General features: G+C 36.8%; 1 protein-coding gene across 1 annotated transcript in view; it reads right to left on the bottom strand.

The window, feature by feature from the left end:
* LOC126821621 (multiple epidermal growth factor-like domains protein 6) overlaps window positions 1-27661 on the bottom strand; it is a 90054-nt gene that overhangs the window by 1255 nt on the left and 61138 nt on the right. The window contains exons 7-17 of the mRNA XM_056100899.1: window positions 24909-25046; window positions 23890-24024; window positions 23021-23155; window positions 19318-21180; window positions 18035-18721; window positions 16815-16946; window positions 12488-12628; window positions 11284-11418; window positions 9422-9559; window positions 8656-8838; window positions 7740-7886 (exon numbers count right to left, since the gene is read on the bottom strand). Of these exons, the coding sequence (XP_055956874.1) occupies window positions 7740-7886; window positions 8656-8838; window positions 9422-9559; window positions 11284-11418; window positions 12488-12628; window positions 16815-16946; window positions 18035-18721; window positions 19318-21180; window positions 23021-23155; window positions 23890-24024; window positions 24909-25046 (3834 nt within the window). The remainder of the gene's footprint in view (window positions 1-7739; window positions 7887-8655; window positions 8839-9421; window positions 9560-11283; window positions 11419-12487; window positions 12629-16814; window positions 16947-18034; window positions 18722-19317; window positions 21181-23020; window positions 23156-23889; window positions 24025-24908; window positions 25047-27661) is intronic.

Here is a 27661-nt window from a genome sequence, read left to right as displayed (position 1 = left end):
TTAACAGTTGCATACTCTGCCTCGTAGTACGGTTAAATCGCGCATAAATATCACTGGAAAACAAAAAAGCAAACAAATACAGTTCAGTGGTCTGAGAGATTGAGAGAGAGAGAGAGAGAGAGAGAGAGAGCACTTAACGTCCACTCGACACAAACCAGGTCATTTCAGGACTACCACATGATTCAATTATATTTCAATAATTCCCTTGCGTGTAGGGGTCTTTAGCAGTGGGAGGAACCGGAGGTAGAAAGGCAACCCTTCACCTTGTCACGTACAATCTGGAAATCGAAACCACGCCAATTGACTCAATGACAGACCTTATGATACAACGCAAACGTGCTGACCATTCGGCCATCCACGCCCCCCCCCCCCTCTCCAAGAAAGGTTCGATCACCTGTAATATATTTTGAAACATGAAGAATAAATATATTTACCGTGCTGATACTTCCTGATTTCTGTGCATTATTTCATAAGCTATAAATGCTATAATAATTAATAGGAATATCAACAAAGCTAAACCCACATCTGAAATAAAACAAATCATACCATATAAAACATATCTATATGTATATCGCTACATTTCTTGTGGGAGGGGCCACGTGGCCATCGTAACTATAAATTTAACCATAGTCACTACAAATTTAGATAAGGTGCTGCCTGTCCTTGCCAGATTTCTCGTCGGGGGATGGGGGGGGGTCAAAGTGCTGCTGTTCTTTGTGGGGGGAGGGGGTGTCAAAGTGGCCATTGAAACTATAAATTGACCAATCCTAACTACAAATTTAGCTAAAGTGCTACCTGATCTGGCTACATTTCTTGTCGGAGTCAAAGTGCTAGCTGTTCTTGCTACATATTTAACCATGGTAACCACTTAAGCATTTAGATAACGTGCAGCCTTTTTTTAGCAACATTGCTTGTGAGGGCTCAAAGTGCTGGCTGTTCTTGCTAGATTTCTTGTGGGGAACAAAGTGGCGCAGTGGTTAAGGCGCTTGCTCATTAACCAGGTGGTTCGGAATTCTATCCCGGTGTTTGCGGAGTAAGTTCATCCATATATTTTTAGCGATGTAGTGTACACCGATGGCACGTTTATACGTTGGTGTGTACGTAAAAGATCCCTTGTAAGTACACATATAATTGATGAGGCGCCATCGTGTGTAACGCGCTGGCTTACTAACAAGGGAGGCCTGGTCCGGAGTTCACTAAGCATTCTCAGAGAATTTACTCAACTTTCAATCACTGCTTATTCCCTTAAAGAGAGAGAGATAAAGGGAGAGAGAGAGAGAAAGAGAGGGAGAGAGAGAGACTTAAGTTGAGAATTTACTCAACTTTCAATCACTGCTTATTCCCTTAAAAAGAGAGAGAGAGAGAGAGAGAGAGAGAGAGAGAGAGAGAGAGAGAGAGACTTAAGTTGAGAATTTACTCAACTTTCAATCACTGCTTATTCCCTTAAAGAGAGAGAGAGAGAGAGAGAGAGAGAGAGAGAGAGAGAGAGAGACTTAAGTTGAGAATTTACTCAACTTTCAATCACTGCTTATTCCCTTAAAGAGAGAGAGAGAGAGAGAGAAAGAGAGAGAGAGAGACTTAAGTTGAGAATTTACTCAACTTTCAATCACTGCTTTATGAGAAATATCTTGGTTCCAGAAACACAAAACTTTGCACATAGTTTCTTATTGATGTATTTGATACATTGAAACAACACAAGTTTTATAAAGGGTTATATATTAGTTAATATAATGCGAACAATTTTGAGTAAATTCTTAATTTAAGTCTGAGAATGTTTTGTGAACTCGAGGCCTGGATTCGATCCCGGGGTTTTGTGTGCACTTAAAAGAGTCAGTGACCGTTGTCATTCGACGAACATTAGAACATTGTATGGCGTATAACACAGTTGGTTTAGGACTATTAATCACGCGCATTCTTTTAACTATAAATTAAGATAAAGAGCTGGCTGTTCTTGCAATAATAGTTTAAAAAATTACTTTATTCTGAGCCAAGAACTCTTTGTAGTTTTGAGAAGATGTATGCATGATTGTTTATTATCGTAACTACGGTACTGGTATATTCCAGTCTAAGACTTGCTCCTCCATTTTTATATTAAATCATTGAATAGCCAAACCTTTCTAATCTAGTTAAAATCTCGAGTATCCGATGAGATATCGAGAGTTGGTTATGGTTTTGTCATGTTAAATGAAATGAAATGAAATGGGGTTTAACGTCCTACTGTTCTGCTCCTATGCTCGGCTAATGAAGACGGGCATACGCCATACAGTGTGCTATGAGGGAAATTTTGCCCGGGCAGCGGCACTATCGCCTACTCTTATATCGAATTCCAACTGCCAAGGGATCTTTTACGTGCATTCCAATGTATACACGGGACCTCGGTTTTTCGTATCATCCGAAGGACTAGACAGCTGTCCTTGTCAGGCCCTCTGTCATGCATCAATGACAAGGGGGAACCACGCCGGAAAATCTGGATGAACTTTCTCGGCCAATGCAGGGATCAAACACCCGACCTCCAGGCTAGCGAGCCAGCGTCTTACCCACTTAGTCACGTGATCCCCCTTGTCATGTTAAACAAATGTCTAATTAATAATATATATAACATTTAAGGTCTAAAGAAAGACCTGCAAATTTAGCTCTTGCATGATATATGTTTAAGGTGATGTTTTTTAATTAATTTCTAATTAATAATTTAGATAACATTTCAGGCCTAAAGAAAGACCTGCAATAGGCAGATTTAGCTCTTGAATAATGTATGTTTCACCAAGTCAAGCATGTGGTATAAAATCGTCTAGAATTAGTTATTGTCTCGTTCACTTCCTTTTCATCTTTTTATAAAACATTTCATTCAGGCGGTGGCGGCGTTTTGACAAGTCAGTTAATAATTTATATTAGGATTTTATCAGCAATCTATGACACATACATAGAGTTAAACTAACTAAATTTATTTGTCAACCCTGCATTTAAGGTGGGTGGGACGGTGACAGATAGTACTGGGTCAAACTTCGATTCATTAAAGGGACAAACTAAAAGAATGCACAATCACGTGGGCTGATATATTTATATTAATTCCAAAAATGTTGAGACATCCTGGACTGGCATGTATTTAGTACAACAAGGTGAAACCCTGTGAACTGGCCCAAAGTTCACAAAGCATTCTCAGATTTAAGTCAAGAATTTACTCAAAATTGTTTGCCTTATTTTAACTAAAATATAGCTCTTTATAAAACTTTTGTAGTTTTCATTTATCAAATACATCAATAAGAAACTATGTACAAAGTTTTGTGTTTCTGGATCAAAGATATTTCTCATAAACAGTGATTGAAAGTTGAGTAAATTCTTAACTTAAATCTGAAAATGAGTTCTGAACAAGGGGTCTGGTGTATATTAAGTACAACAAGTTGAAGGTTTGTTTATATGTACTTACATTCCCATCTTGTTTGACAATTATCACTTGAACAACTAAAAAAAAATACCAAAAAAAAATATTATTTAGATTTAATGAATTAATATCAATATTAAAAAGCAATAGACAGTATTTATAGTCAATAAAATAATTCAATCAATGAAAAAAATTATAGCGTGAAATAATGGATTACTCTGCTGAATTCCTGACGATATTAAAGTACAAATTAGAAATTTCCTCTAAATTATCAAGGCGAATTATTGCATATAAATATAAGAGTGGACTTTGTTTTATTTTTGTGCTCAATGATCTTCCTCGGCTCAAAAATTTATTGTCGCGTCTCGTGTTCTAATGATTCAAGCATGGTTAAATGGACAATACACCCTCTCTAAATACGAAACAGGAAATATTTATCTCCTAAATAGATAATAAATATTATTTCAAGAATGAAATTATTAAATTCAGATAATAACAGTATCACATAAAATTCTTCTCAGTTGTTAAAAAAGCAACTTATTTAATCAGGCTTTTAACTGACTCTGTATAAAACGTTAACATGTCCATAATCTTGTCTGTCCAACCTCGTGGGTTTTCTCCGGTTCCTCCGGTTTCCTCCCACTGCTAGAGACCCCTACGCGCAAGCGAATTATGTAAATAAAATTAAACCATATGTTAGTTCCGAAATGACCTAGTTTGTGTCGAGTGGACGTTAAACCCCATTTCTCTCTCTCTCTCCATAATCTTGTTGTTTATTTATGATTACATTGTCACTTTGTTAAGTGCCTCTGAACATGTTATATGAAAGTGCGCACTATAAATATGCTGTAATAATAATAATCATAATAATTTTCAGACGATATTTTCTGGAGTTACTTTCTTTAGTTACAACATAAATAGTGTGAAAATAAATATATACCTGTCACTGTGCGACTCGGTGGTGGTTGGAACTGAAAAAAAAAAAAAGATTTTACATAAAAGAAATAAATAAAAATGAAATTTATTTGTATGTATTTTAACTAAGTTGTTGTGGGAAGGGGTATCGGGTGTTCTAAGAGGGATTATACTTACTCTATGATACGTAAACCATATGGAGGTATCAGTTCGCAAGGTTGGACTACATGATAGAATGGTAAACCCTGTGCAATGGTCTCAACTCCGGATGTTCAAATATAACACACGCGCAGTGGAAGTAACGATTGTCTAATCGTTGTGAAGACTTTAAAAACAAAAATATGTCTTCAAATGTTAATGAGAAATGACCAACCAAATATAATATTTAGTTAGCTCCTCAAATAAACCGGGTTGGGGGGTGGGGGTGAAATCATAAGGTCTGTCATTAAGTCAACTGATGTGCCTTCGATTCCCCGCTTGAACATGACAAGGAGTAGGGTCGCCTGTCCAACCGTGAGGGTTTTCTCCGGGTCTTCCGGTTTCTTCATACAGCCAAAGATCCCTACGCGTAAGCGTATTGTTGAAATAGATTGAACCTCATGTTAGTCCCGAAATGACCTTGTTCGTGTCGACTGGACGTTATCTCTCTCTCTCTCTCTCTCTCTCTCTTCTTCTTCTTCTTCTCTGTGAAATAAACGGGTTATTTACCTATACAATCTCTACCGGGTCTCTTTTCAGCTTCCGCGGATACATCATCATAGGCCGATTTACACACACACATAAAACTAGACATTGTATTAATACACCAAGCTTCACTACTACAATCACTATATAATGTCGTATTACACTCTTCAAAATCTGAAAACAGTATAACAACGTTATCAATATTACAGTCACTACATTGAAATGAAATGAAATGGGGTTTAACGTCCTACTGTTCTGCTCCGAACTGGGCTAATGATGACGGGCATACGGCATAGTGTGCTATGAGGGAAATTTTGCCCGAGCAATGACACTATGGCCTACTCTTATATCGAATTGCAACTGACAAGTGATCTCTTACGTGCACACCAATGTGTACATGGGGCCTCGGTTTTTCGTCCCATCCGAACGACTACACAGCTGTCCTTGTCATGCCCTCCGTCCTGCACCACTGACATGGGGGGAACCACGCTTAAATCTCCGCCATTTGATCATTTAACATTTAATTAAGACAAACAAAATCATAGATAATCTCCCAGATTATATTCAATCGGTTTAAAGAGGATTCCATCAAGCAAATTTAGTTCATATAAGTGACGCTGGCTTGTTAATATAGGTTATAGCTAAAATAAAAAGACACAAAAATTTGGTCAATTGTTAGTCATAACGGCCAGTGAAAAAAAAATTATAACGACAAATTTACGAATCCAATAATATATTTATATTTTGTCTAAAGATTGGGTCGTTTGATCATTAAGTCAATGGGTAGGGTCACCCGATTAACGGAGTTGCGGAAGGTAAGTGAGTTGGACGTTGGCTCGCTAATCTTGGCGCAGTGGTGCAGAACGAAGAACTTGGCAAGGGACAAGGTATTGTCCGAAAAACCGAGGTCCCGTATACAAATTGGCGTGCCCGTAGTGCTGCTGTCCTGGCAAAATGTCCCCCATAGTACACTGAATGCGCATGTCCATCTTTATTAGCACAGTCGGAGTAGAACATCAGAGATTGTTTCAATGGCATTTAGTAATTGAACTGGAATATACAGGTGACAATTCTATGGAATACAATTATTGAGCTTGATAATGACTAGAGAAGCCTAGTCGAAACGTCGCTCAGTAATAAGCAGTAATTGTATTCTATAGAATTGTGATCTGCCTGTCTAACCACTTTACTATATGCGCATATTTCACTACTGAACTTCTTACCTGCTAAAACTATATTTTCGTCATAAGGGGAAGTAACTCGTAATCTACTTTCTCCAAATTCGCCCGATCTTCTACAAATATGAATTAGAAAAAATGTTACAAGTAGGCCTACGTAAACCAGTGAATTCGTTGAACAAAAAGCCATAATACTGAATATAAGTCTATATAGCTCCGTTTCTATGAATCTAATTCGTGTTATTATAAATGTCTTAATACATTAATAAGGAATTAACACTTTTGTGTTTATTGGCGGGTGTGTGAAAAATAATTTTCGATTTGACTCTACAGTTACATGTAGCCTATATCGGATGTTTTCAAGTTAGATCCTATACATAATTGAAGACTCATCTGTCGAACTTTGATGACATACATCTTTTTAACTTTCATGGGTATTTTGAAAATTGTTTAACATCAATTACATTTATTTTCTTGATCAGGGGTCCTATGCACGAAAACTTAAAACAAAAATATTTTAAGAAAGACACCTTTTCATTGGTTAAAAACAGAAATTTGTTGCAGGATTTTAAACCTCGTCCAATGAGAAGTCCACATCCTTCAAATATTTTATTTTACGTTTTCATTAGTGATACTACTTCTTTCATATAATGCAAATATACAACCTGTTATATACGAATACAAATGTTAAGGCTTATTAAAAGATTGGATAACAATCTGTTTCTGTTTTTAAATATTATGTCTTTGAATACAAACGAATATAATATTAACGCGTAATGAATGAATTTTGCAAAAAACAAACATACGATATTAAAGATGATATGACGTAGTTGTAGAATACTTCCGGTTCGATGGGATTGTGGTAATTCTCTTCAATATGAAAGATGGCGGATACATGAATACCAGGATTTAAATCTGACATATTTAAAAGTTCGCTGTTGACAAATCTATGTGAGTGATTGGTTTTCGCCATTATTTTGTTTATCTGAAAATAAAAAAAAAAATAAAAAAACACCCTATAAATAAAAATGTTTATCTAAAATCAAAGATGAGCCGCTGTAAGTAATTTGGTAGGGACTATAAATGTTCGGCTCCGACTCGGCTAAAGAAGACGGGCATTACAACATACAGTGAGCTAGAGGGAATTTTACCCGCCAATGTGTACACGTAATCTCGGTTTTCCGTCCAATCCGAAAGATAAGACAGTGTTATCCCCGACAAGGTAAACCCACGCCGGAAAATCCTGATGAACTTTCTCGGCAACCAATTATGACCTCCAGACTAGCCACCGTGGCTCCCTGGTTGGGACTATAAAGCCTCCATCAAACTTTGCAAATCAAAATAAAACGAAATAGGGTTTAACGTCCTACTTTTACGCTCCAAATGGACTAATAAAGACGGATATGGTCATGCATACGCCACGCATACGCCTAGTCCTCTTCGAATTGCAATTGCCGAGGAATCTTTAACGTGTTAACAATGATATACACTTGACCTCAGCTTTTTTGTTCCATCCGAACAATTAGACACCAAGAAGAAACAAATATATAACAATGTAATATTCAGATATTTAAAAAAAAGACTTACCCCTGAAAGTGTTATTCTATCATTCATATCGTTATATTGTGGGGACTGTACGTCCGAGAACAAAACATCGTATATTAAAGGGAGGTAATCGAATTGACCTCCTTTTGTCGTAAAATTAATATCCAGTCTGTAGGTTTGAACATCTGAAATATATGATGTTATAATGAATATGTAGAGAGCCATCGCCCATGACAACAATGAGCTGGTCTACAGAATTTCAGGGGCGTGCGCATTGGCTCAGACGGCCTGTCATTGATTCAAGTGGCGTGGTTTTGATTCCCCGCTTGTACTTTAATATCAATGAGTTAATTCCTATAATAAGTACAAATAGTTGACATATCTATTTATAGTATCAGTGATAAATGAAACGGCCCATAGCCCCCCCCCCCATTTTGGCCACCAAATGCTGGGAAAATTTGTAAAATTTGTACTTTGTAAAAGTTGTATAAAATAAATAGAAATTAAATAGAAATCTTAAGATTCAAGCCCTCTCTTGTTTGGAGTACAGTAAGCCACGAGTTACAGTTACATAAACAGCTGATTTTAGTTGTGTAGTTTTATAAGAAAATAAAGTTATTATTATCATTATTATTATTATGTAACATACTAAGAACCTAACTACATTTTTTGGGCACCAACCACCACTGCCCCCCCCCCCCCAAGTCAAAAATTTCCCCGTACGCCTATGCGGCTAACCACTAAATAATCTCAATTTTGGGTAATATTAGCCAATTACTTTATAGAAATGGATTGATTTCTGATAGAATTGGGTGATCAAGGGAGGTAACCGGAACATACAGTCATTGGCTATCACCTCCCTGAAAAGAGAAACCGAAACATTCTAGCCGAACACTCCCGCTAATTCACAAATGAATTCTAAATACACCTTTGTGATATATTTTAAATACGAACCTAAACATAGATGGTCTAAATGTCGAGCAGCATATCCTGGAATACATTTACAATAACCCACGGTACCCGTGTCGCCCTCTAGTGGTACACAATGTTGTTTAATACCACATACATTAGATTTACTGGTATCACATGGTACAGGAACACCTTCATGTGGTAATATATAAGGTGGTAACGTCGCACCTGAAATAAATACAATCATAATAGCGAATTCGTATATATACCACACAATTCCATTAAAGTTAAAGGACAATATTGGTCTCAGTCATTTTCACATATGTGATAGAACTGGTTAAACACGTTCAAAATATAATTTTAACACAGAGATCATTGCTACGATAGATGAATAATACAGGTGTCACGAATCGGAAGTGACGAACGCCAAAGGAAAACACGAGTTATCCCTCTATATAACTTACTGAAGTGGCGAGTGATAACAGATATACGGCCGAATTTCTGCTCACTAATAATTCCTTCGAAGACCAAAAGTTGTTATATGGGACTGTAAAAGACTGGTTCATTGGCTAATCCCTTACATAAACCAGAACGTAACTCTTCCTGATGCTAGTGTAGTAAAGACAAGTAAAAGGAAATTTTGAACTATAGAAAACAAAACGAAATAGGATCTGTGTTTTAATCAGATTGGAGTTTTAAAAATCGTTTAAGGCATGGCATGGATTTAACATTGTAGTCAATATGCAGATAATTACTGGTCTGTTTCCTTAATAACAGGAAAACGACCAGGGACTTGTTGTTCAAGACTTACGTGGAAGACATGTTGTTAAGTTTGTAGATGCTATAAAACCATATTGACAGGAACACGTCTGGTTATCCGAGCACTCTGTGTTGTTGATGTTTCTACAATGTTCGTTAATAAGACATCTATCTTCTACCAAAACAGCAACTGGAAATATTCATTGATAGTTACATCAGAAAAAAAATCATGCCGTAGTTTATTTGTCTCGTTTAATAATGTATTCAAGAGACATAATCTTCAACAAAATAATATTTTAGCCTTACAATTTTTTTTATTTATTTTTTTTAGGGGGGGGGGGAGTGGTTGGATGGCCAAGTGGTTAGCACATACGCGCTGTATCATAAGGTCGGCCATTGAGTCAACTGGCCGGGTGTCGATTCCCCAGTTGTACGTGGGTTTTCTCTCACTGCTAAAGCCCCTACGCGCAAGCGAATTATTGAAATAAAATTGAATCATGTGTTGGTCCCGAAATGACGTACTTTGTGTCGAGTGGACGTTAAACTCCATTTCTCTCTCTCTCCTTTTTTTTATCTTAAAACTGCTACAGTTTTTCGGGGATTCGGCTCCCTAGCTAGGGATTGAATTGCAAGGAATTTTAACAGAACACAAAATTTCCATTTTGTCTTAAATATTGGATATCAGAAGCCCATCTTTTCGCGCTAAGATAACAACATCAATGTTGATTTAAATTGACCAATAGGTCGTGTCTTCAATGTCGATGACTTTGGATGATATTTAGACTTGCCTCCTTTAACTAACCCCCACTTGATTGCCGTCACAAATTTTTCCTCCCCACCCCACCCTAGCTTGCTGCGATCGTCGCACCATGCCACTTATCACCACGGCTCCTATTGAAACATTTTCATTTTATTTCATATGACGTTTTAGATATAAAAGTCTACATTTCTTATTTGAGCATAAATAATATAGTTAATATGGCATGGATAGTGATAGTAAAAAATGTCTAGTTTTTATTCCTGTTGACTGCTCAGGTATTAAATCATGTCCCCAATTAAGTTAGCTTGTTACAAGATTACAAGATTGGGTGCACTGTAAAAGATAAGTAGGACATTACAAGGTCTCTACGAATATTAGTCTGGATGTTTGTCAAGATTTGAGAATAATAGACCATTGGCTAGATTATCCGGTCTTTTACATTATCATAAACAGAGTTTAAGGGAGGTAACAAGATGTTGACGCCCATGAAATTAATTCAAGAATATCATTTTAAAAAATCCATTTGATTGCATGACACTCTTATTTTTTTTGTTGTTGTAAAATAAAATTCCTCTCTTAATGGGCCATATCTAAGTTGTTTTTTTTTAAAAATTAATCCTAATTCGTTCTCATGATTCATGTTTGTTTATATTAATGCAAGAATTATGGGATTTATTGCGAGAAGGGTGCAACTCTTAATTGACTTTGGCCAGAAGATACTGGATAAAAACTAAACTCCCGGTTACGCATGAGCAATGGACTTTTCGTCAAATATTGACAACAGTCCCAGACCCTCCGTACGTTGAAGACTAGCAGGTTCAGGGGTGATCGAGACTAGACATTACTATACAAAGCAGGAACTGGACATAACGTCATTACCACCATGACGTCATTTGTCCAATGAACATGTATACTAAGCTTCGAATATTATTATTGTACTTTACATGAATTGGTTTAGTATTAGGCTTTTTAAGAAGAACGTTGCCCTCAAAAAGGACACCAAGATGTGCAGCGTTAGGGCCGAATAAGTGGTAAAAAAGTCCAAAGACAGTTATGATCTGATATGAAATAAAAAAGCTACCACATAGCATGTCATCAAATTAATATTGGGAATTTGTTGCTAATGCTTAATAGTTTAATAAAACTTAACTTACACTGTTGACAAATGGTATCTTGTTTATCGTTATAGAATCCTGGTGGACAAACACAGGAATCATCATCACATGTACTGTTGGCTATTTTTATACAATGTTTAGGATCATGACATAACTCATCCAGTTTATCTGGTACTGCAAATATAAGATGGACAATCGTTGGTAAATATGAGAAGATAATAGCAATTACATGACCCAATATAAGGGTAGATGATAGCAATAGTCACAGCATGGCCGAATATAAGGGTAGATGATAGCAATAGCCAAAGCATGACCCCCAATATAAAGGTAGATGATAGCAATAGCCAAAGCATGACCCAGTATAAAGGTAGGTGATAGCAATAGCTAAAGCATGAACCAATATAAGGGTAGATGGTAGCAATAGGCAAAGCTTGACCCAATATAAGGGTAGATGATAGCAATAGCCAGAGCATGACCCAGTATAAAGGTAGGTGATAGCAATAGCCAAAGCATGAACCAATATAAGGGTAGATGGTAGCAATAGGCAAAGCTTGACCCAATATAAGGGTAGATGATAGCAATAGCCAAAGCATGACACAATATAAGGGTTGATGATAGCAATAGCCAAAGCATGACCCAATTTAAGGGTTGATGATAACAATAGCTAAAGCATGATCCAATATAAGGGTTGATGATACCAATAGCCAAAGCATGAACCAATATAAGGGTAGGTGATAGCAACAGCCAAAGCATGGCCCAATATAAGGGTAGATGATAGACATTAAACTCCATTCGAGTATATAACAAAACCGTAAACAACCCTTGGCATTTAGAATTCGATATAATTCCCCTCATATATTATTGTATATCATTAGCCCAGTCGAAGTAGGACAGTAGGACGTTAAACTTCATTTTATTTCATTGCAATACTAGGACACAGTAGTAAACGCCTTTTGTGTACTCCACCGATTTAGACACGTGATCAACGTCAATCACCTCTTTTAGACACATTTACCATTTCAGACCTGCAGGCATTACAGCTTGGAACCGGGCATGTAAATTCCGTAAGCTATTCTAGGCCAATGCTGTAATTCTATCCCACGGCAATTTCCGCGGACCTCAGAACGAGCCATAGTCTAGTATGTCCAGTTCCTAAGCACACATTTACGTATAGTAGGTCCAATTTTGAACCCAACGTCTACTGCGAGACGATTATTGTCCAATAAAAAATTGTTTTACTTACACTTATGACACGTGGTTTTGTCACGTGACTCAAATCTTTCTTTGGGACAATCACACGTGTAGTCGGGACCGCAGAAGGTGTCAGCGTTGATGTGTTGACATTGTTGTGTGAAGTAACATCTCTCACCTAGAAACTGTGGACCTGAAATCAACGTTCAGTTAGAATAAAGGCATGCAGGTTAGTAGTGCTAAAAAAACAGCCAGCTCTAATTCTGTGTCATCCGGGAATCTTCGGTAATTTAGTTCTTCATCTGTAGAATAATTAGCTGGATAATCGAATGGGTCAGGGATCAAATGAACTTAAAATTAAAGATGCATTATGTAAGAGCTAAATCTTTACTTTGGTGTCACATTTTACATAAATTATTAATTAGACATTTATGTACATGACAAGCCTATAATTCACTCGCTAGATCATCGGATGGCCGCGATTTCAATGGATATAGAGAAAATTTCAATATATTCATTTTTGCAGGATCTATTTGTGAACTATTATATCACGAAAATTCAGATTTTTATCAAATTCTTATGTAATACATATTTAAATCATGGATCTACCAAGGTCAAAGGTTATTTGATATTCTTATCGTTTGACAGTTATTGGGTCCATCCCTAACCCATTCGATGACGTGTTCCATCAGCATCTGTTGTCTGGTTCTCCGGGATAATGACAAAAGAAGATGTCGGATGAGGCGATTGATGAAAATGAATATGAATGATTTATATATTTCAAGCATGAACATTGAAATATAACAAGGATTGAAGAATGTATTAAACAAAATAACGATTTTATTATAAGGGAATCGTCGGCTTGCACAAGATGGCGGCTAGAATCAGTTCAAGATAAGGCGCTTATTGTAATGAAATCATATCCGTTATGCTAATAAGTTATTACAGATAAGAATACACGTTAAGACCACTAATCCTCACAAGTACTTTTATAACAAAACCTTGTCCCACAAGTAATTAAGTCGATCAATTCTAACCCAGTTTGTGGTCGGCCATCTTACGGTCATTAAAATCTTTCACTGGCTGATATTGATTTAACAGCAACATCTTTTAATTCTACTGTATTTTACTAGCACGTTCTTATGGTGGGTTTTTAATACTCGAATGAGCTTTGATAATCGAGATATATGTAAACGATCTGACAATGGCTGGTAGTGCAAAGGGACATAACTTGCATTTTGCCGAATAAAATCTTTTGACACAACATGTTTGATTTCACCTTTACAACGACGCTACAAATACCCAAACTAGATTATTGACTGTGAAAACCCTGTATTGCCTAGATTATTGGATGTGAAAACCCTATATCGCCAAGATTATTGAATGAGAAGCCCCTGTATTGCCTAGATTATTGAATGTGAAAACCCTGTATTGCCTAAATTATTGAATTTGAACCCCCTATATTGCCTAAATTATTGAATTTGAACCCCTGTATTGCCTAGATTATTGAATGTGAAATCCCTGTATTGCCTAAATTATTGAATTTGAACCCCTGTATTGCCTAGATTATTGAATGAGAAACCCCTGTATCGCCTAGATTATTGAATGTGAACCCCCTGTATTGCCTAGATTATTGAATGTGTAAACCCTGTATTGCCTAGATTATTGAATGTGAAATCCCTATATTGCCTAAATTATTGAATTTGAACCCCTGTATTGCCTAGATTATTGAATGAGAAACCCCTGTATCGCCTAGATTATTGAATGTGAACCCCCTGTATTGCCTAGATTATTGAATGTGTAAACCCTGTATTGCCTAGATTATTGAATGTGAAATCCCTATATTGCCTAAATTATTGAATCTGAACCCCTATATTTCCTAGATTATTGAATGTGAAATCCCTATATTGCCTAAATTATTGGAATGTGGAATCCCTATATTGCCTAGATTATTGAATGTGAAATCCCTATATTGCGCAGATTATTGAATGTAAAAACCCTATATTGCGCAACTCTGTTTAAGATAACTTGAAAAAAAAATGTCAACGATGTTCATTTAACATGTTGCAATAAATTAATTTATGATGACATCATGTATTAATGGAATGTCCTTTCTCTTAAAAACACTGTATAATGAAGTCATTTACCTATTATAAGGGGTTTCTCCCAATTGCGTTATTGTATTTCGTAAGAAAACGAAATAGTTAAGACATTTCTTGAAAATAGTGTTTTATTGCGTGGACTAGGAAGCTAGTAGTATATTGATTGACTGACGAAAGTCTCGATCAACCAGAGCATCCTGTTAGCAATATTTCTGTAGGTTATTATCACAGTAAAAATATAGATTCGTGTACAGCAGCACACTTGTCGTGCGATATATTATATGTGCTTTATGGCAATAGAGGCGTTAATAGAAATTTAATTCGGCTATTTAATTATACTGCATGCCTATACTTAGGGCCACGAGACTCTGATGTATCCATCGCTTAAAGTGATACTGGTTTAAATGATTCGTCGATCGCTAAGCTTGCTAACTGAAAGGTGATATAAATAAACCAGTAAACAAGGCCCAGCTTGCCACCAAACTACGGGTAATTTTCTTCCTTAAGCTGACTTATCTTGGCCGCCTGAACACGTCGGCTTACAAGTGTCGATTCACACTGATCCGCAGTGAATATTCGCTTGGCCGCTACAATCACTGATAAGGATGACATCGATGCGACTTAATGACTACAAAATATTAACTTTTTTCTTTCGACAAATTAAATTCTGAAACATTTTTTTTTAGTATTAGAAAAATAAATAAAGGTGTTTGAAGTATATCTTGATAAAAAATATTCCATATTTAGCGTAAATAGGTACAGAAAATAGTACGCGGAGGCGTAAAATGGGTAAAACGATATAATTTTGCCCGTACCAGTTCATATTACTACGTTCGATGTAAACAACGCACGTGTGACCTCAATTTGACTTTTTTTTCTGTTTGTTTACTCTGAATTCTTTCAGAAGTACATTTTTTACCGTCTAATCTGATTGACCTGCTCGTGTTTGTTTTAAAACAACAAAAACAAGCCACAGAAGTAATCTTTTTTGGCGTTATCGATGCCATCTTGCTTTGTTGGTAAACATTGTGATGTGACGTCACCCTTAGAACTACACCGGTCTGACCTTTTCAAGGTCAGTCATCTTGGACAGAGATAAAAGACGGATGTCGCATTAGGTCTGTAAAACAGATTGGTGTCGATTTCAGTTGATTTTGAGGCATGCGCATTTGATTACGCGCTTTCGTGTATGATATACGCGTGTGTAATCAACTATAATCAATTACCGTAGCTGTCAGAATAGTCGTACTGGTCTTACGCACGCGATACGCTCCTGCCTCACAGGTCTCATACAGAAGCCTTCATATAGCCGTCTGAACGGCATAGTAATGTAAGCATTACGTTTTACACCTTTAACAACTAATACGTTATTTATACACGAGGTCTTGTTTTAATTAAGATAATATCTGCCAAATGTTATATATTACAAATATTTTTAAATCTGTAAAGAAAACGGGGCCATAAATCTAGTCAGCCAGCCATCTTTTTTTTACATTTAAAAAACAAGGCGGTTTGTAAATTAAGTTAGTTGAATTTCTTGCGTAGTTTTTTTTTTGTTAGTTGAGAAAAAGGCTGATATATTATTCAACATGATATATTTGTTCGTTTTTTACCAAATTAACCGAATTTTAGACAAATGACTCATCCCAGACGTATATCAGTTTCGTTATGAATGCACAGTGGCTGCGGATCCTCAGTTTTATGTTTGAGCAGACGTCTGTTGTCATTGGTTAAAAATTTCAATGATTATTACGTAACTGAAGCTAGAACCACATAGACAGACCATTTGGCATATCAATTATTGTAAAGTCTTAATGGCTTCTGCAGAAATATTATAAAATTAAAATCGCTCTGGAGGGAGGCAGGTGTGAGTTAATTTTCTAGAAACATAGTAATTGTAAGACATGGTACAAACGTGAGATGTGAGTCTTTAGACTAGATAAACTACGGAAGCCCGGTATTACCTGGAATAAATCTGAAGAAAGATGGATTCAACCCTGTCCAATGCACCGAAAGTTTACTGGAAGGGGGATGTGTGTCTTGGAGAAAATCGATTATCAATTCAAGATGGCGGATAATAACATGGTTGGGTTTAATATGTTAGATATCTTGCTTTAGTGTTCAAATTAATAAGTTGAATTTGGTTTCGGGTGTAATTCCCTGTTTGATACTCAAATTGATTTATTTTTAATTTTAGAAACGGTTTATATTTTAGGTTTCAATTTCAAAATGGCGGACAAATAACATAAAACCCAGTTCTGAACCTGATATACTTACGTTTGACACATTCTGTATTGTCATGGAAGGCATCAAATCCCGAGTTGCATCTGCACATGTTGTTATGACAAACACTATTAATGACAGCATCTTCACAATCCAGGTGTTTACTGCAAACATCGCCTAATTTACCTAAGTCAAATACACAATAACAATGATTAATACCATCTTCACAATCGAGGTGTTTACTGCAACATCGACTAATTTACCTAAATCAAATACACAATAACAATGATTAATACCATCTTCACAATCCAGGTGTTTACTGCAAACATCACCTAATTTACCTAAATCAAATACACAATAACTGTAGTTAATACCACACTGAATGACAAGGGTGGTAGTCGAAGATGCATTATGTAAGTCTCGGTTGTCATGTACCTAATTGCTACGATAATGAACGTTCTACACTATCTACATCGCCCTAATTTACCTGAGCCAAATACACAATAACATAGATCAATACCCCACTGAATGACACGGGTGATAGTCGAAGATGCATTATGTAAGAGCTAAATTTGCTTAAGTCTCGATTGTCATGTGTTTTTGCTACGATAACATAGATTAATACCCCACTGAATGACACGGGTGATAGTCGAAGATGCATTATGTTAGAGCTAAATCTGCCCAAGTCTCGATTGTCATGTAGCTTTGCTACAATAACTTAGATTAATAACCCACTGAATGACAAGGGTGATATTGGAAGATTCATTATGTAAGAGGTAAGTCTCGATCGTCATGTACCGTTGCTACGATAATGAACGATCTACACTTTACCTTCAAACAGTCATAAATTCACCCAGAATATAATAATTTGAATGGAATTTTTCATATATTCAATTTTCAGTATGAAGTTTTGAACTATTAAGGCAAGAAGGGTCAGCTCTTTATTTAAATGGGGGGTTGGCTGGTCGAATGGTTAGCGCGTGTGCGCGTAGGATCATAAGGTCTGTCATTGACGCAACTGGCGTTGTTTCGATGCCCCGGTTGTACGTGACAAGGAGTAGGGTCACCTGTCCAACCCCGCGCGTTTTCTCCGGGTTCTCCGGTTTCCTCCCACTGCTAAAGACCCCTACGCGCAAGCAAATTATTGAAATAAAATTGAACCATGTAATAAATGACCTAGCTTGTGTCGAGTGGACGTTAAACCCCATCTCTCTCTCTCTCTCTCTCTCTCTCTCTCTCTCTCTCTCCCTCTTAAAACAAAAGAAGATTATTACGTTTTTGACAGGTAGTGTTTCTGTTTACGGCCATGAACCCGGACACACATAAACATAGCTTACTCTCTTCATCTGTTCCACAATAACTTTTATCCACAGCAGCGGTACAATGGTGGTCAAACTCACAAGTTCTATCGTGAATCTTCCTCTTCAAACAAATAGTATTGTTGTTATAGGGATGGTAACCAGGCAAACATAAACATGTACCGTTGTCGCAGTGGCTGTTGTCTATAGCGTGACTGCAGTCGCTATCTCTTAGGCATGTTGCGTCTCCGACCCGCCTCATGGTGCAAGTATCTCGGTCTCCGTTTGGATGGTAACCGGGATCACATAAACACTGTCCGCTGACACATGTACTGGCGTTAACAGATGCGCTGCAATCCTCATTGGTAATACAAGTCCGATCAAAGATACGACGAAGGTTACAGGAGCGTACCGGGTCTTGGGGATTAAAATGGAACCCAAGAGGGCAACTGCACGTGCTATTGGAACATAAGCTGTTGATTATAGCATTGGCACAATCTGGTATGACGTCACACGGGTCACCAATGGTACGCTGTATACAAGCCGTATTGTTTTCCCTGGCAGCAAAACCTGAGCCACAAATACAAGCGCCGTTACCACATCTACTGTTGATAATGGCGGCCGCGCAGTCGTTGTCCATACCACAGGAACTACCAATTATACCTGGAAAATAGTCAATTGTAAAAGAGTGGGTTACGTTAATAGGCCCGGAGCTAGCGTGGGGGGGGGGCGAGGGAACAAGGGGGTGGGGGGACAGCACAACTACCAATGTCACTCGGCTTTATGGGGCGCCCATAAAGCACGTTCGTTCACCCACCTGAGAGTGTTGGTCTTTTTCTTCATCCATTGGAAGCGCTAACAATGTTTGCCATCCATGCAAAAGTATAACACCACCAATGACACGTGATGGTCGCCAACGCAAAATCCCAAAGTATCCACTGGTCCCACGCCTAGATTCGTAACGGGGTGGGGGTAGGTGGTATTCTAGAGGCCAGTTCCAGTTGGAATACCGAGGAACCCAATATTCTTAAATTTGTCTTCAGCCTTAATGCACGGGAATGAAATTGAAATGGGATTGAACGTCCTACTTTTATTTAACCAAAAGGGCCATGAAGACGGGCGCCATGAGGGAAATGTTCATTCCACCACATGTTACATGACTTTAATGTTACAAAATACAACCTAAATCCTACGAGCAATTTGTTTCCTAATTACACGGCAATGAGAAAAATATTTTGAGGGCCTCTTTTTTAACTTACGTTTAGTACACGTGGTTTTGTCGGCATTAACTTGAAATCCCGGAAGACAGTAACAGGTGTTGTTCGTGCATGTACTGTTCGTTACAGAATCCCAACAATCACTCGTCCTGTCACACTCGTCTCCAATAACTCTGGGTAGACACTTGGAGTTGTCTCTAGAAGCTACAAAACCAGATTTACACTGACAGGTGACGGCGTTCTTACAAATACTATCATCTATCACTGCTTGACAGTGGGCGTGAAAAAGGCAGGAATCACCGATCATTCGGGGAGAGCACTTGGTGTTGTCTCTAGTATTCTTGAAACCAGTGATACACGCGCATCTATCACGGTCACAAACGCTGTCCGGAATAGCTGCCGCACAGTCCAAATCGTCAAAACATTTGTCCGTTATGTTCCGTCGTGAACAGGAATCCAGGGAGGTACTTGCCAGAAACCCTATCACACATTTACAGACGCCCGAGGAACATGAACTGTTTGCCACTGCAGCACTGCAATCAAGATCGTCCAAACACGTCCGGTCCCCGATTTTACGTTTGATACACACACTGCCGTCAGATGTTGCTTTGTATCCCTTCTGACAAAGGCATGTGTCATTGGTGCAAACACTGTTGATAATGGATGCAGTACAGTCTGTGGTAACCGAACAATAGTCATTGACTCGTACTCGCGAACATGTTCGGAAATCCGAGGACGTTAGATACCCACGATTACAATAGCATCGCCCGTTTGAACACTGGCTGTTTTCCACGGCCGCGGAACAGTCAGCATCAGTAAGACACAAGTCCGAAATCCTGCGTTTCATGCATTCCAGTTTGTCTGCAGAGTGATAGAAACCCCTTTCACAATTACATTTATTCTTGTCACAAAAACTAAGTTCGATTGATGATACACAATCCAGATTGTTTGCGCAAACATCGTCCAACATCCGTCTCGTACAATTGTATATCTTCGAACTGTCGCGTATGAAGTGTCCAGTGATGCAGGAACATGTTCCACTAGAACAAGTGCTCTTTGAGATCGCGCTTGAACAATCGGTTGTCGATGAACACGGGTCACCGATCTGTCTCTTGATGCATTCGGTGTTATTGTTTATTACTCGGAAGCCCGGTAAACACAAGCAGACGCCATTCAAACAGTGGCTATCAAACACTGCGTCACTACAATCTCGGTCTTTTTCGCAGTTGTTGTCGCCGATAACGCGTCGGATACAGGAGGCATTATTCGGGCTGTTGTACAAACCCGAATTGCATCGACAAGCAGAATTAAAGCAGTAACTCTCGTCAATGGCGTCGTAACAATCGGCATGGACTTCGCACTTGTGACCCAACCGACGCTTGATACAAGATGTACCATGTGCATTTTCTATAAACCCAGATTTACAAACACAAAGATTTCCAGTACAAACGGAATTCGCAATGGAGTCAGAACAGTCCGCGTGTTCGCTGCAAGCATCGTTTATAGTCCGTTGTACGCAACTGTGACCACCGTCTGCGCTTCGGAACCCTGACACGCAAATACATTTACCAGACGAGCATGTGCTGTTATCAACCGCCATAACACAATCTATTTCATAAATGCAGAAATCGTCTATCTTTCTGAGAACACAGGCTTCTTCTGCATCGGTAAAATAGAATCCGGCTTCACAATCACAACCGTAAGGAGTGCAAGTACTGTTAGCTACAGCGTCGCTACAGTCCGTCTTAATGGTACAAGCATCGCCGACTGAACGTAAACGACAAGTGGTACCATGAAGACCTATATAACCGGATAGACAGCCGCACGTATCATTATAACAGAAACTGTCTGGTATAGCATCTGAACAGTCTGTATCTAAGTAGCATGTTCCTTCAGCTAATTTATCTGAAACAGAATGTTTTACCAAATTAAATTGTACATCAATATTAAATGAAATGGGGTTTAACGTTCTACTCCGAACCGGGCTAAAGAAGACGGGCATACGCCATACAGTGTGCTATGAGGGAAATGTTGTCCGGTCAACGGCACTACGGCCTACTCTTATATCGAATTCCAACTGTCAAGGAATCTTTTACGTGCACGCCAATTTGTACACGGGACCTCGGTTACTCGTTCCATCCGAACGACTAGACAGCTGTCCTTTTTAACCCCCCCCCCCCCCCCCCGTCCTGCATCACTAATAACGGGAAACCACGCCGGAAAATCTGGATGGCATCAATATCAAAATACAATGCATCAATTATGTGGAATACATTTTCAGAAAATATCCGATAATATGATTAAGTGTCAGTGTTCAAATCCAAAGTGAAAACTTGGTTATTTAGTCAGGGGGTTGTATGGCCGAATGGTTATCACGTGCGTGCTGTATCATAAGTTCTGTCATTAAGTCAACTGGCGTCGTTTCAAATCCCCGGTTGTACGTGACAAGGAGTTGGATCGCTTGTCCAAAATTGAAATAAAATTGAACCACGTGTTATTCCCGAAATGACCTAGTTTGTGTCGAGTGGACGTTAAACCCCATTTATATATATATCTCTCTTTCTCTGGTTCTTTAATCACTGTCATTAACAATCGAAAGGAAAAACATGTCCTGGCGCCTAGAGCATTCCCTTGTGGATTGAACAGTTGTGGAATATATCATTTTTAAAAAACTAATGTGAATTCGTATTTGTAATTTAAAACAAAAATACTGGGGGCTTATTGACGAATATTCCCGAGGGTTCAGTCTTTGTTATACTGTTTAAATGGCCATTAATGATTGAACACATTTAATTACAATAAAAAGAATTCCTGTATTGTTTATCGGAGCTTAGATTCTTAAATGACTCTCGTCGTTTTCAAGATTTTTTTGACTGACAGTTACAATCTTAGCTATTGGCCAATGAAAGGTTTGGTTCTATGTGAATTGTCCAATTAAAATAAAACTAGTAACTGTTGTTCTAGAAATATAGGCTGCAGATAAATTGATCTATTAAATATTGATTTGAATAACAATCTAAATAAACGGATAACAATTTGAATAAAGTTTCGAATAAAAATTTGAATACAGATTTAAATAACAATTTGAATACAGATTTAAATAACAATTTGAATACAGATTTAAATGACAATTTGAATACAGATTTAAATAAAAATTTGAATAATGATTTGAATGATAATTCGAATAAAGATTTGGATAACGATTTGAATAACGATTGAAATAATAACAAGTTCAAAATTCTAGTATGGAACGTTATCAATCTAAATATTTTGAGAATGATCATTTGAATAACGATTTGAAAGACAATTTTATTAACAATTTGAAGAATGATTTTAATAGGAATTTTAATGACGATTTTTAGTTACGATTTTAAGAACGATTTTAATAAAGATCTAAATAACAAGATGAATAGCGATTTAAAAAAGGATTCTCATAACGATTGAAATATCAAATGGAATAAAAATCTGAAAAACGATTTTAATAATGATTGAAATAATAATTTGATTAATGATCTTAATATTTTGAATAACGATTTTCAATTACGACTTGAATAACGATTTTCAATTACGACTTGAATAACCATTTGAACTCTAGTATGGAACGTTACAAATCTTAATATTTTAAGACTACAAATTTGTTTTGAGTTTTGAATCCTATACAGGATAACTTTCCTCTCTTCTCAGAGAAAACGGTCTGAAAATGTAAAATATAAATTTGAATTTATTGTGTTTTATAAGTACTTACATTGAAAACAATGCGACATATTCTGTGATGGATAAAAACCAGAATCACAATAACAGACACCATTAGTACAGTTACTATTGGCAACAGCTTCTGAACAATCTACGTTCACTTTACAGGTGTTGTCACCAATTTTACCTGTCAATCAGAAATATATGCTATCTTAATGGACAAAACAATGACATGAAACCAAATAGGATTTAAGGCCCTTCTGCTCTATTCCGCCCGACTGAGTTAATGACGACGGGTATCCGCCATACAGTGTGTTATGAGGGATATTTTGCCTAGGCAGCGGTACTATCGAATTCCAACAGCCAGGAGTTATTTTACGTAAATGCACATGTGTATAAAGAACCTCGGTATTTTATCCCTTCCGAACAACTATACATTTTCCATTGAAAGACCGTCCGTTCTGTACCACTGACAAGCAGGAACCGCGCTGGAAAATGCTGATGAAAAGGAATCAAACACAGGTTAGCGAGCTAGTCACTGAGCCAACGTTTAGGACAACTTAATGTTCTCTGACTTTAATAGTATCAAAAGGACTAATGAAAACGGACATAACCGGTTTGTGCCGGATGTGGGGGGGGGGGCAATATAATATCGCATTTAAATATGGGCGTATCTAGCAAACAAACCCGTTTTTCTTTCGTTTTTATTGTTTTCCAGCTAGTAACCGCATTTTGCACGTTATTAGCCTACTGCGTTTTACTTTCAAAAGGTATAAAATTGTCGACATTATCAGGTGTATCAATGCACACCTGGACGAACATTTCCAAACGGCCAAATATTTTCAGAAAAAACTTTCGGAAAAGATAAATGCTATTACGTCACATTAACAACCAGTTGACATCTTTTATGAAAATACTCACGTTTATTACACTTTGTTTTATCATCTGACGGATGTAGTCCCAGTTGACAAGTACAGATACCATCAACACAGAGACTATCATTGATAACCGATTCACAATCACTGTCTATCTTGCACGTGTTATCACCAATTTTACCTGAAAGATTCACAATTCAAAACCGGAAATTAACATCCGTTGAATAATACTCACGGTTATATATTCTCCCCAAAAGTAATTAAGAATTCAAAAGATAATTATTATAAAACAAATGTGTAAATTATTGTAATTATGAAATGTATTATGAATGATGAATGATTGAAGCCTGAAACAGAAACAAAACATGCAAGAAATAAATTAAAATAGATTTGAAAATAATTAATTAATTAAATATCTGAAAATAAGAAAAACAAAAAAGAATGTCATTCAAAAGTTCAAAGAAAATCAGAAAAATTGTTATTAGATATTTATGATACATTTTCATTGATTTATTTTTAAAGTACAGCTTGCGCAATGTGGTTATCGAACTCAAATATTCCCCTGTGTTTCTAAATCAATGGTTTCTGTGATGAATATTCAGTTTCCTTTTCGAGTACATAAAAGAGTCAATAATCCCGTTACGTAGAGAATGTAGACCATGTTCCAAGAGTATCCAGGCTCGCTAACAACTTCGTTTCGTAGACAAGCTAATGTGGTTTCCGGTGTTTGTGTCAGACTTTACTAAATAATATTCTGTTTTTTGTTTATGTATTTTTTTATGAATTAATTTGTTGTAATTTTATATTAGTCATATTTATGTAAAGCGTCCGACAGCTCGGTGAGTTGAATTGTCGGTGCTATACAAATTATTATTATTATTATAATAACAATTTCGTTTCTTAGAAACGGTACACGATATTTCGGGTGTATTCAATTTCGTTAACATCTCAACAACATGTACCTTATAAATAAATAAATAAATAAATAAATATGATATACAATCGTACTCTCAATTTGTTGATAGGATACAGATTACAACACTGTTATTTATCTTTAGTACTTACGTTGTGAACAGCCAGTTAAATTATCAAATCTGTAATAACCAGTTTCACATCCACAGGTTCCTTGACCTTCGACACATACACCATGTGTAAAGGCGCTAGAACAATCTGTATTCTCATTACATTTATCATCGAACTTACCTGAAATAATGTGTATATAAATATATAATAGTATGCATATAGAACAGGTGCTCGCCATATCTATATATATATTACACTCCAACAACTCTATGCTCAAGTTAGATGAAGCGATCAAGCACAGAACATGGTCAGGTACAGAACTCCAGAAAACTTCTTTATAAACGGAAGTTCGCTAAAGTCTTTCTATAATAACTAGAGCTCTATCTAACGTCCTTCCATAATAACGAAAGTTCTATCTAAAGTCTTTCTATAATAACGAGAGCTATATATAAAGTCCTTCCATAATAACGAGAGTTCTATCTAAAGTCTTTCTATAATAACGAGAGCTATATATAAAGTCCTTCCATAATAACGAAAGTTCTATCTAAAGTCCTTCCATAATAACGAGAGTTCTATCTAAAGTCTTTCCATAATAACGAGAGCTATATATAAAGTCTATCTATAATCACGAGAGTTATATAATGTCCTTCTATAATAACGAGAGATCTATATAAAGTCCTTCTATAATGATAAGAGTTATCTAACATCCTTCTATAATAGCGAGAGTTATCTAATGTCCTTCTATAATAGCGAGAGTTATCTAATAATAATATCCTCCAAGAACACCTGAAGTTTACTATTGTGAAAATCAGAGAAATGCAATCTAATGTCCTACATGGACACCACGTTATATTCATATGTACGCTATTATAATCCAATGATGGTCATGACTACGTTCTATGTCCATAACATCTTCTAGTACTATTATAATTGTTCCTGATTTCAGGACCTTCAACTAGAAACAAGAATACTTGAACTGATGTTTGGTGTTTTAAACTGTGAAATAGCCACATATCTCAGATCACTTCACAGCAAAGTGTAAGCTTGGTTATTAATACCATATCTCTACGCAATTCACATCACGCTATCTCACGGATTTCAAAAAGACGTAAAAAAATGAAACACCAAGAATACTTGAATATCAAAGGTATAGAATGAAGAGATATGCTTCATTTAATTTAGTTCCCAACAGGTGCGTTCAACGGGCATTTATCACAAATGTCAATTCATTTCTAGGTTCACTGAATCTGTTACACGGCTGGAAACCCATTTCAATTTTTACATTATTTCTCCCTCGCCCTCCGATATGTAATACAGGTATCAGATGTATTACCCTTTGCTGCTACCAAGAGTCACACATTTTCTAGAATTAAAACTTGGTGTATTTATATAATAAATATTATATATTTGTCCTAGAAGATCGCGACATCGTTTGAAAGACTAAAATTCCTTTAACAAAAACATACACCGCACACAAGGCATACGAATTCAACTGTTTTATAACAATAACCATTCGTTGACGCTGCAGTTACTTAACTAACACATATACAGCATACACGGCATATTAATGCAACTGTTTTATAACAATGATTGGTCGTTGACGCTGCAATGATCTTAAAATGTGAATCATAACGTTGAGGAATCAGATAACGACGCTCCAAACTGAATAGCAATCAGTGAAGCCCACCAATTAGATAACTAATAATACACACATGGGTTAATAATATACTGTTTCCTAAAAAAATGTTCGTCGCCCGATGACGTTAAGAGGAAATTTGTAAACGTTACGGAAATCAGATAAGGAAACGCTAAATCGACCCTCCGTATTTACATGTTGATAACTAACTCCAAATTACATATGTGATATACATATACTGCACATAGATAAGCATCATGATTTACTGGCATGACCAAAAAAAAAACATGTTGTAACAGAAGTCTAGATACATGTAACACACACTAGTTTTTGTTCATGTCTGGCTTCGAAGACATTGCATCCTGTTCCGGTATAATTAACAATAGCACTACCAGCAAAATATAGAATCTTGTAAAAAAAATAATAGTCTAAATACAAATAACACATTTTATATTTTGTTCAAGTCTCTTTGGTTACGAATAGACTGCATTCTAGTCCAATACTTTTAACAATAGACACTACCATTAAATATGGGATCTTATACACGGATATTATAACCGAAGCCTAAATGCAAGCAACAGATTCTCCTTTACATTAAAGTCTACTTGGCTTACAAAGAAACTGTTCCAGCACTGTTAATATCCCATCATAAAAACATAGGTTTTTGTAAAAGGAAGTTATAACTGAAGCCGCAATACCACCAACAGATTCCACGTTTTGTTCACGTCTGCTGGGTTACGAAGAAAATGTATTCTGTTCCAGCACAATTAACAATACAGACAAAACAATTATAAAGTCTTGTTGTCAAGGGGCGATTTAAAACTGACGGAAAACTGTTCAAACTAGTTTGTTCCAGCAGAACTGACGTATGCCTGGTTACAAAGAAAATGTATTCTGTTCCAGCACAATTAACTATACACACACAAAACAATTATAAAGTCTTGTTGTCCAGAGACAATTTAAAACTGACGGAGAACTGTTCAAACTAGTTTGTTCCAGCAGAACTGACGTATGCTTGGTTACAAAGAAAATGTATTCTGTTCCAGCACAATTAACAATACACAGACAAAACAATTATAAAGTCTTGTTGTCCAGAGACAATTTAAAACTGACGGAGAACTGTTCAAACTAGTTTGTTCCGGCAGAACTAACACTATAT

The sequence above is a fragment of the Patella vulgata genome, chromosome 5 (assembly GCF_932274485.2).
Source record: "Patella vulgata chromosome 5, xgPatVulg1.2, whole genome shotgun sequence".
Classification (NCBI taxonomy): Eukaryota; Metazoa; Mollusca; class Gastropoda; family Patellidae; genus Patella; species Patella vulgata.
Note: the sequence above shows the minus strand (reverse complement) of the source record. Positions and strands in the feature narration are given on the sequence as shown.